The sequence below is a fragment of the Cryptosporidium hominis genome (genome assembly GCF_000006425.1).
Source record: "Cryptosporidium hominis TU502 chromosome 3 CHRO013094, whole genome shotgun sequence".
In the NCBI taxonomy this organism is placed as follows: domain Eukaryota; phylum Apicomplexa; class Conoidasida; order Eucoccidiorida; family Cryptosporidiidae; genus Cryptosporidium; species Cryptosporidium hominis.
This window is the reverse complement of record NW_667218.1, coordinates 1-10,842: the sequence shown is the minus strand read 5'-3', so window position 1 is coordinate 10,842 and position 10,842 is coordinate 1. Positions and strand designations below refer to the sequence as shown.

Genomic DNA, 10,842 nt, shown 5'->3' with positions numbered 1-10,842 from the left:
TAATTGTTTAAACGAACTTTTTTGTTTTGTTTTGATGCAGAATAAGGAGCTGTGGCTGATAGCTATTTTTGGCACCTGAGCTGAGTTAATCAGATAAGACTTGAATTAATTTGAATCGATCTATAAATTAATAGTTCCAAGGAAAAATTCTAATATGTACTTGAATTTGGCCTTTTTTTTATGTCTACCTCTCATTAGTATCTATGAGTTTGGGAGCTCTGATTTTTACTTTAAATTGAGTCTCATTGAGCTCAAGGCAGTTGGTGGGTTTGGTGCAGGCCAAGCTGAAAGTAGTACTGAAGGAAGTGTTGAGAGATCAAATCAGGAAGAAAATAGTGATCAATCCTCAGAAGAGTCTAGTACAAGTCAGAATGAGAAGGAAACCGGTGGAGCTTCTCCAATATTAAACTCTAAAAGTGAATCAGCTTTCCTTTCTCAAGGAAACAGTTACTATAAAAAGAAACTCGGAGAAAGCATATTATCTTTTAATTCTCGTAATGAATTAGTTGAATTTGTATTATTTGAGAGCAATAAAAGAGATTTAGGATTATCTTTTTCTGATTGCCTTAAAGTCTCCCAAGTATATTTAACTTCAAAGTTCACACCAAACACAAGTGAAAATGAAATCGTTGTTGATATTAAAGAACTACTTTCGCTGTTAAGAAAGTATATTAGGACAAATGGAAGTTGTCTAGAGAGCTTTTGTGTCAAAAATCAACCCAAAACATCCATAACTAGCACTGAAAGCACCTTAAACATCGATGAAGAGAATGATTCTGACGCAGATTCTAGTGTGAAGACAAATCAGAGTACCTCTTCTGATGCTTCTTCGGGCAAACTCTACGATGGCTCTAGTGGTCATTCCCAGCTTCAACTTACTACTTCCTCAAATAGTGCTTCACCAACTTCAATTGAATTTTTAGAAATGCAACCTAAAAATGATTTGAAATTCGAACTAGTCAAACAAGATCAATCTACTCCAACATCAAATGAGTTTGTACAACCTGAAGAAAATCTGAGGACTCCTACTCCAGACCTTAATTTGCCTGTATCAGAACCTGAAAATGTGCCTACTAACGAAGAAAATCTTAATACCGTATTTGAAGAAATGGGAACTGAAATTCAAGTAAACCAAGATGAAGTCGTTCCTAATTTAGACTTGAATGCTAGAAACGCAATACCTATAACAGAGGTTGAGTTGGAACTTGATTTTGTTGATCCATGGAAAAGTTTGATTTCTATGATATTATATGACCCAGTAAGAAGGTCTTCATTAAAATTTGATGAGACACATTGTGATAAAATGGCAAAGGTTACAGGCCGAATTATTGCATTTATAACTAAGTATACTTGCAAACTACGTCTTATCCTAAAAAACTATCGAAGAAAGAAATGTAATGAAAGAAACAAAGTTACAAGTGTATTGGTAGGATGCTATAAACTTAAAAAACAACTCGAAAAAAATATCAAATATTACTCTAAATTAAGATATGATCTTGTGGATTCAGTTGTAGGTGTTACTCAATGTTCACTGGCAAAAAACAATTTCATATCTCAGAGAAATAAAACTTTCTTTCATTTGTCTGATGGAAATTCGTTTATTCGATGCACTTTAAAAGAATATTATCTATTATTTGACTTTGTAATATTTTTATTCTATATCATTAATGCATATAAGTCTGCAGTAGAAAAGCTGGACAAATTTATCTCAAGTAGTTGTACTACAATATGTCCAACAAGATGTGGGAAAAGACCACAAATCTGCAATTGTCTTGAAGAGTCTTACAACAATATTTTTGCTGACAAGATTAATATGGAATCTTACAGACATAATCTCAACAACAGAATGATATTGTGCAAAAATTATCTAATTTCTAATTATTTATTTTCAAGTAGTATTCCTGAATCCGCTGAGTATGTTTCAACATCTGGATATAGATATAAAATTGAGAATTTTGAGTATATACAAACAGTTCAATTCCCAATCACTTATCCTTCCAGTTTAGAAAAGTATACCATTCTCAAATCAAGTCTATTCAACCTACTGCTAAATCCTATTAATAATCAGGAACAACCCCCCAATCCTGCTCCTGCAGCCAAGGAAGTCCCAAATAGAAGTCGTAATTTAGAAAAAAGGCCAAAACATAGGCTTAAGTCCAAATTTCCAATAAGAAGAAATAAAGGTAAAAATACAAATATTAATCATAATACTCAAACTCATCCAGACCCCACTTCAAATCCACAAAATAATTGGCTCTAGTTTGCAATTCATCTAATATTTATTTCATGCATTTTTGTGTGTATTAATTAGGCGGGAAAGTAGTGTAACTTAATATGGACATAATTGTTGTGTGAACAATAGAAGAAAATACATAAGTAGCTCACACTAAATAGCCAAAATTACTCTTATTATTTAATTTTTGAAGAAAAATTATAACCTTTTTCTGAATATATTTGTATGCGTTATTAATTTCACACATTAGATGTACAATATTAAGCAGTAATCCTTTTCCTACCAGTATAGATTCTATGTCACCTTTTAAGTTCTAGTAATTTTATACTAGGTATAAATTTCTTTTAATTACAATAAAAATGAACATTTTTTCTCTAATTGGAATACACCTTCTTGTGTTCTTTGGCATTTCTGCTAATAATATTCGATTGTCTTTTAAAGAGTTCAGTTTGTTAAGTCTTAAGGAGAACAATGATGTAGATATTTACAGAAAAAATGCCATGATACAAGTACAAGAATGTAGTCCCGAAAGTATGAATTTGCTTTTGGGAATTGATCAGGTTTTAAAGTTTGAAGCGACTTCTTACTCCTGTTATGTAAAGAACCTCACAAATGCATTTGAATCATGCAAAAGAAGATGTGCTATTTCTCGTAATATTGGAAAATGTAGAGGAATTGAGAATAGATTAGCTGCTGCGAAAGAAAAGTACAATGAACTTTTAGAGCAACAAACTAGGTGGGGGAAATTATTAAGTTACTGCATTAAGTGTAGAGCGCTGACAGAATATATGCTCATTAAAAGCAGGGGAGGAATTGCAAAGAAGAGTAGAATTACTAGTCGCAATTCTGGTGATGATCCTGCATACACTCCGAAAAACTTATTTGATTCGTATTTGACAAGAGACCTTTCAAGTTTTGAGTTGTTATATTTATCAAGGATGGATACATATTTACAATCGCAGAAAAAATTATGTAAAACAAAAAGTAGGGCTTTGTGTAGTTGCGCTAAGAAAACTCTTAAAGATCTAAAAAATAATAAAAACGTATTACAAAGCATCGTAATTAAACAAGATAGTTTTCAAAGAAGATGGTTTACGTTTAATGAGAAAAATATTCTTGGTTCAGGAGATACAATTGATTCTATTAAAGAGGAATGCGAACATGTATTGGAAAAAGATGCTGAAATTCAGAACGGAATTAATGGAAACTTAAACGCAGGATTCACAAAAGAAGAGTTGGAGCCTGTTACTAGTGTACTTTAATTCTATTGTAATAAATGAAGGTAACATTTAAAGTAATGAAAAGAATAGCCATCGACAAAAAGTGTTTGTTAGCTTGGATATAAGTAGTAAACGCATCAATATTTTAATTTTTAGTTTAGATGATCGTCTAATTGCCAATCAATTATTATATAAAAAAAAGCAAAGTTTAGATCATTTTCTAATTTTATTTAATACCTTTTCNATAGTTGGCGCCAAAGAGGTAACTGACTTATTTTTGAATACTTTAATAAATTTCTAACTTGGAGTAATAGTTAAATTGGGGGGAGGAGGATTCTGTGTGGATATTAGAATTTTTGACGAGGATTTGTGATAATTTTAGTTAATATGTAAAATTCCCCATTCTAAATGTAAAAAATATAACGAATGATTGCCAACTAGTAACTTGTTGGTTTGGTGGAAATAGTATATTAATAAATATGTCTATAGCCAACTCGAGCAAATGCGCTTTTTTCCACTACATGTGTGCTTATTTATTTATATTGACTGTAATATCTTTTTTATGCTGGGATGGATTTACAGAAATATTAGAAATGAATCAAGTATCCTTGTTTCAAGTAGGAATGCCCCAATATCAGTCATTTTCAGAAGCAAAGCCATTATTTTCTGGAAAAGGAAGTAAGGAATATAAGGATTTTCTTGCAGAATTTGGAGTTTTAGATGGTTTAGAAATTGAAAAAGAACGTTCAAACAAAGCACTCAAGAAATTGCTTTTAGAACTTAAGCAAACATTTATTAAGTATTATTCTTTGAAAGGTCTAGTGCTAAGCTTTAAAAAAAAGCCAAGTTCTGTTGAGAACCAAGATTTAGTTGAAAATAACAATCGAATGCTTCAAGAAGCCAACACTGAGCTTTCAAAGTTACTTCTTGAAATTTTTTCATGTATTGTACTCAAAAAAGCCTCTAAATACAAAAACTATACCGTTTCTAATAATCATTTTGATTGCACAATTTATTCATATGTTTATTATTCGTCCATGAAGGAACTTAGCAAAAGAATTATTATTTTACTGGAAGAAACTCTCTCAAGCTTTAGCAAATCGAAATTCAGTTGTCAACAATTTAACGTGAATGTTAAACAATCACCTTGCTACTATCTCTTTTTTTCTGTCAAGGCAATCAAAGCTTCAATGACCACAGAGACTTCTTATTATTGCCAATACAAACGAATAAAAAAGAATTGTGAGCCCTATGCTTGTTTAAGTTTACGCAAAGCTCTTTCTTTTAGATGATTTCTAATGGTGGTGTCAGCACAAGAGCTGTTAGGCATAAAGTTAATGTTGCCCCATCCCAAATTTGTATCTAAATTTTCGGAAATAATAGTTTTATTATATTTAAATGGGGGGCTAAAATATTTCAAGCTATTAATGCCATTTATGTCAGTCATTCAAGCACTATTAAAGTATTCTTACCCCGTCTCTAATATTAAATTATTAAAGAGGATCCGTATTTCAAGTTCATAATTAGAGAAAATTGTCTGTTTTGATGTTTTTGGTCAACCAGTACCAGCAATAAGATTCTGCACAGAGAAGTCAGAATTACAATTATAATGTAGAAATGTTTGATTAAATAAGTTATAAATCCTATTGAAAGAAATTCTGAAAATGAAGATAAAACTGAGTGCTAATTGAATTTTGATATAAATTTACTGATTTAATTGAAAAAAAAAATTAGATATTTTAGGATGAATTAAGTATTCTTTCGTTAACACTTGCCAAATCTCGTAATTTCTATTTAGTAGAATAATTAAAGAAAGAAATCCTCGGAATGTGTGCATACATACATGAGTATTTATCCATTCATTTATACATGGTTTTCTACATTTGACCGGATAGAAATGCTTTATAATTAAATTTTTACAATTTTTTGAGGATAAAATTTTAAATATGTAATTTACCGCCTTATATTTTATGATTTATTCTAGTTTTTAGAAATTTATAGAGGAATGATAGAAACTGTTTATTACAAAAATGAGAATCTATTGAATACTATTAGAACTCAAAAGAAAGTTTGATTTTAAACTTTAATATGAATTTACCAAGTTTGTTCAGCTTTTATCACAAGTTTATATGGTTTCAAAGAATCTAATTTGAAATCTTTCAATAATATTTCGATTAACTATAGAAGATCAATTTCACACTAATCAATTAACTGTCTATTTAAAAAAAAAGAAAAAAGGCCTAAACCAAAATATTATTTAATTTATACAGGAAATCATTTATAATTCACGTTTCGAATGTTTTAAGCATCCAATTTTATTTAGGCTTATATTGAAAACGTTTGCCCGCCAAAACAAATTTGTCAAATTTTTAGTTTACACAGAACAACAAAAAGTGCATGTTCTTTGTTTTTAAGTGTGAAACTTTGGAAACTATAATAAATCTTGTTTTGGAAAAAATTATTTTATTATTTAATTCTCAGAATTTATTTACTTTACACAATGTTGTATTTTGTAAATATAATTCATAATTACCTAAATGAAATAAAATTACGTCATTTTGAATTATTTGATTATTTTTTTTTTCTTTCAAGTTATTACAGGCCTAAGAATCAGGCTGAAAAACTTTTGTTTTTTATGAAAATGTACAGAAAACCTTTCTATAATTGTCTTTTCACCGTTTAAATGACCCAAATAATAATTTAAAAAAAAAAAACTCGATTCGGTTTCAAAATAAATAATTTATCATTTCATTTTGCCGCTTTCCAACACAATAATGTTTTGCAATATTTTATTGTTATTTATTAATACATGCAATCACTATATGTACTCAAGATATTTGTATTAGTAGTTGCTGGCATAAAATTCAAAGCGAAATGATTAGTTTTAAACCAAACAATTATGAAACTTGAAGATTATTTTTTCAGCTAAATTAACCTCTAATAATTATTACAAAACCTAATATTTTGCTGTAATATATCGAAAGATATTCTAAAATATTAAAACTTTAATAATATAGAATTCATTATCATGCTTAATATTACTATTTAATAAATTAATTTATTGCAATCAAATTTATAATTGAATTACATAACGTACTCACATATTATTTTAAAATATAATATATAAAAGAATAAAGCCTTAGCTATCTTTGTGTGACCACTAAAATTAACTGTGAAATATTAAACTCAACTCATGACTTGTGTGCATGTGTAACAATATACCGAAAGCATACATCATTCTTATATATATAATATTAAATATTATAATTTAGTTTTGATTAAATTCGAATATATATTCAGTGTTATTGCTTAGTGTAACATAAATTCTGCGAATTTGCTTAACAGTTTATCTTTTATTTATATAAAATGCTCAAGAGTTCAAGTATAATAAATTTCCTTCTTGTTTTGCTTTTTACCGTTAGCTTTACTTCAAATAACTTTGTAAAGAACTTTATTTTGGAAGTATCATTCTTAAATGCGGCAAGTTTAGAAACTGGATCTGAAAGTGAACCTGTAGCTTTGCCTCCACAAGATACTCAAATGCCTCAGTTTGGAGTTCTCCAGGGAAGAGGACCAATTGTCCTTAGCGATTTCATGGCGAATAATGGAGTTGGTTTAGATTTATCCGTGAAAAAAAAATGTAGTAAAAGGGAATTACAAAAATTGTTAAAATTACTTGAAAATACAATGCTTACATTATTTGAAATTTATGGTAAAAGTGTAAGCTCAGAGAAATCTATTAATGAGCAAACCCACTCATCGAGTCTAGAAATTGGTAGATTAAATGACTTAAAAGCAAAAACAATTTCTTTAAACGGGAAATTAGAACAATTATTGGCGGAAATTTTTAGTTGTGTTTTGAGGATGTCAGCAAAAAGATACTCTGGCAAATCAATAAGAACTAATAAGAAAGGATGCACCCTTGTTTCAGTAACATATTTCTCTGCTCTTAAATCTGCAAGTGAAGCGATCTTGTCTGTATTGAAAAAAGTACTCAGAGAATTATCCAAGCTATATAACAAATGTCTTACATCAGTCCATATAGATCCAAATTTATGCCGTTGCTACGGATTCTCACTCTCGAGTGCCCAGGATTCATTTTCTGCACAAAAACAAATTTCCAAAGATTCTGCATCTGAGAAAATGAAATGCAAATGCTACGTACGAAATAGAATAACTACTAGACTATTAGGCGGTATAAGAGCTAGAACGTCTGGTGAAACAGTTTTTGAGGATGAAAATGAGGTTAATACTTATTTTTAATCACATTCAGCCTCATAAAAAAGAACAGAAACTCAAATTAGTATAGTAATGCTGCAACTTCATTTAAACAATGAACTTTTAATATCGGTCAGAAAAAACCAGGCTTTATATGGTTAATCATCACTTATTTTTTTTTTAATATATAATAAAAAATGTTTTTTTCGTAACGTTGCATGTATTCCGCGCCACTTGATTTATTTTAAGTTGAAATAAATCTGAAAATATTAGTGAAAAGTCTCAAATTAAAAAGAAAACGAATCCCTTTCTTTAATAAAACCAATCGATTAAATATTGGAGTATATAATATTTGGTTACATTTAACCCATTTAGAATGGTCATATTATTTAAGTCAACTATTTGTAATTGATTAATATTATCATTTTTTTTTTCTTTTTTCAACTGAAATAAGGATTATAATATGATGCATTTTTTAAAAATATATATTTATTCAATTTTGTATTTAATATATTTAATTCAGCCCAGAATTTTGGTCTCTCGATTAGTTAAAAATAACTATATTTTCGAACTTAGTTTCATTAAGGCTGAAAAACGCCAGAATTTCCCCGTTCAAATGAGAATTAAAGAGAGCCAAGATCAGGCACCTGGAGCTCCTACTGTTGAATCAGTTGAAGTTCAACTAAAAAGCAATGTTGCAGATTTATCGCCTTCAAAACCCGAACATATGCCAGCTTCTCAATTTCTGGCTGTTTTTGGTCTAGATGATCAAATGTTTGTAAAAGGAACATGTAGTTCAGAAGTGAAAGATGTATTTATTAAAAAAACAAAAAAGATAGTTACCTTTTATTTCTTATACAGGGGAGAATACAAGCGTGATTACGATACATCAGGAAACAGAGGTAAAGATATGACTGTTAATACAAGAAACCATTCAGAGTTTGTTAAATTAATGACGAGATCTGGTGAAGTTATTATGTTTATGTCAAGATACATGAGCTTACTCATGAACTGTATAATGTACTTGCTTTCACATTACTATAGGAAAGTATCAATATCGTATAACGAAGAAGGTTGCACAACATATAATATTTTCTTTCACTTGGTAATGATGGAAATGATTGAATGTATTTTAATGATTCTTAGGTATTCAAGAAGACAGTTAATAAAACTAATTGCTAAACTCGCTGAAGGAAGCTATACTGACTCTGAAAGTAGAATAAAAGCTATAGACCTCGCTTTAGCAATGATTAGTGAAACAAGTGATATTGAGAAAGAAAAGTTTAATAAACATAAAGAAAATTTTGAATTATGTAAAGAATATATTAAACATGCAAGCTCAGCGAAAGGCTCCAAATATAAAGGAAGCAAGTTTGACACATCTATAAGTGGAAGTTCTAGCTCATTAAAATACAGCCTCAAAAAACTCCTTGGTAAAAAACCTAAGAGTAATGAAAAGGGTGAAAAGAAAAAGGATGATGGGGATGGGGATGGGGATGGGGATGACGATAAGGATGAAGAACCATTTTGGAAACTCGTTCTTGATTCCTTCAACATTGACGCTATGTACGATGACGATGTATTTTTCTGAAAATTCAGATCAAGTTTTATTCCATTCCTACAAATTGTCGGCGCTAAATTTATCTAAATTTCTGCCGCCAAAATATTCAGTGATATTTTAAGATCTATTTTTTTAATTGAACAATAAACCATTATTATTAATGTTTCTTTCAGTTCGGTGGAATGCTATGTTTAAGTTGGTTGAGAATTTTAAATTTTTTTTTAAATTATTGAAGCTTGAGCCTTATACCCTCGACTGTTAAAATAAATTAATTCGAGAATTAGGGTTAAACTTAGGTTACCAAATTGTTTTATCCGTGTCAAAATGCTATTTTTGTGGCTTTTAACAATTTTTTTTGTATTTATTGGAGGTATAAATGAAAATAAGGGGATCTTAAATCATAATATTAAGCTGATCTCCTTTTTGCATGCTGAGGGAGGAAAGGATCTTGAATCTAGTTCTTCTAGCTACTTAACTAAAGAAACAAGTACGACAAACTCAGACGATGGAGAACTTTCACAACCAAATAGTTGGTTTGTTACAAAATTAGAATCTAATGCAGAATCTTATCTAGAAAGTATTGGAATCAGTCCTGATTTGACCAGCAAAGAGTCATGTACTGAATCTCAACTAAAGAACCTATTAAAGGAGTTAAAAAAATCTCTTAAGAAATTGATTCTGACTAATGAGCAAGTAAAGCATTATAATGACAATAATTCATCTGGGAAATATTCAACAGTAGGTTTTCAAGAATATCTCACTGAAAAAAAACAAGAAATCTCCATGCATAAACAGAATATAGAATCACTTTTGGAACAAATATTTAAATGCCTAATTTTGTTGCGTCTTGATAAATACTCCCGGAGAATATTTAAGGATAACTCAGTAAATTGTAACGCCCAAACTTATACTTTTTTTGCAGTTTTAAAGACAACCTCTAAACAACTTCTATCAATCTTAAAAAAACTATTACATAAATTCAATAAAGAATACAAAAATTCTACCAAGAATATTACAGCAACTTTTGATCATTCAACTCTTAGTGCCTCTATTCAAACATTAAAAATTCTAATTACCAAACAAGAATATACTATTAGAAAAATCAAACATAAAAAGAAAAAATGTAAAATGTATATGGAAATTTCAAGTAGAGATATCAGCACACTTCTTTGATTGAATAATCTGCAAATACACTACCAATAAATTATGAAAACTGCAATTATTGGAACAGTGAAGAAAATACTTAATTTTTGTATTTACAAGAAAAATGTTCAAATGTGCACCGTAGAAATTGACTGTTGCATGCAGGATGGGGTTATACATGCCAATTAGTTGGCGCCATATTTTTTTATATAACAAGTAATTGCAAAGTTATGCACAATTTAGGGATCCAACATAAATTAAGGATTTTTTTCACAGAATTTTAATTAAATATCAGTTCCATATTTAACTAATAGTTGTTTAATTTAATTAATCAGCTGTTAACTTGGTTCAAAATTTAGCTATTTAAGCCCTGAATAGTTTCTAGATTTGACAAAATAAAATTCGTTGCCATTTAAATAAGCTAATAAAAAAAATATTTTTGGGGATAAAGGAAAATATTTTTACAA

At 29.4% G+C, this 10,842-nt stretch overlaps 6 protein-coding genes across 6 annotated transcripts; all 6 read left to right on the top strand.

The window, feature by feature from the left end:
- Positions 1-154: 154 nt before the first annotated feature.
- On the top strand, positions 155-2,260 carry Chro.30204 (hypothetical protein). Its single annotated transcript, XM_661178.1, has 1 exon — positions 155-2,260. The coding sequence occupies one exon, from the start codon at positions 155-157 to the stop codon at positions 2,258-2,260; it is 2,106 nt and encodes a 701-aa protein (XP_666270.1).
- Positions 2,261-2,592: 332 nt separating this feature from the next.
- Chro.30205 (hypothetical protein) lies at positions 2,593-3,495 on the top strand. The annotated part of the gene is made up of 1 exon (XM_661177.1): positions 2,593-3,495. One exon carries the CDS (start codon positions 2,593-2,595, stop codon positions 3,493-3,495), a length of 903 nt encoding a protein of 300 aa, XP_666269.1.
- Positions 3,496-3,932: 437 nt separating this feature from the next.
- Positions 3,933-4,745, top strand: Chro.30206 (hypothetical protein). Its single annotated transcript, XM_661176.1, has 1 exon — positions 3,933-4,745. The coding sequence occupies one exon, from the start codon at positions 3,933-3,935 to the stop codon at positions 4,743-4,745; it is 813 nt and encodes a 270-aa protein (XP_666268.1).
- A 2,074-nt stretch (positions 4,746-6,819) lies between these two features.
- Chro.30207 (hypothetical protein) lies at positions 6,820-7,716 on the top strand. The annotated part of the gene is made up of 1 exon (XM_661175.1): positions 6,820-7,716. The coding sequence occupies one exon, from the start codon at positions 6,820-6,822 to the stop codon at positions 7,714-7,716; it is 897 nt and encodes a 298-aa protein (XP_666267.1).
- A 418-nt stretch (positions 7,717-8,134) lies between these two features.
- On the top strand, positions 8,135-9,262 carry Chro.30208 (hypothetical protein). The annotated part of the gene is made up of 1 exon (XM_661174.1): positions 8,135-9,262. One exon carries the CDS (start codon positions 8,135-8,137, stop codon positions 9,260-9,262), a length of 1,128 nt encoding a protein of 375 aa, XP_666266.1.
- A 294-nt stretch (positions 9,263-9,556) lies between these two features.
- Positions 9,557-10,405, top strand: Chro.30209 (hypothetical protein). The annotated part of the gene is made up of 1 exon (XM_661173.1): positions 9,557-10,405. The coding sequence occupies one exon, from the start codon at positions 9,557-9,559 to the stop codon at positions 10,403-10,405; it is 849 nt and encodes a 282-aa protein (XP_666265.1).
- Positions 10,406-10,842: the final 437 nt, after the last annotated feature.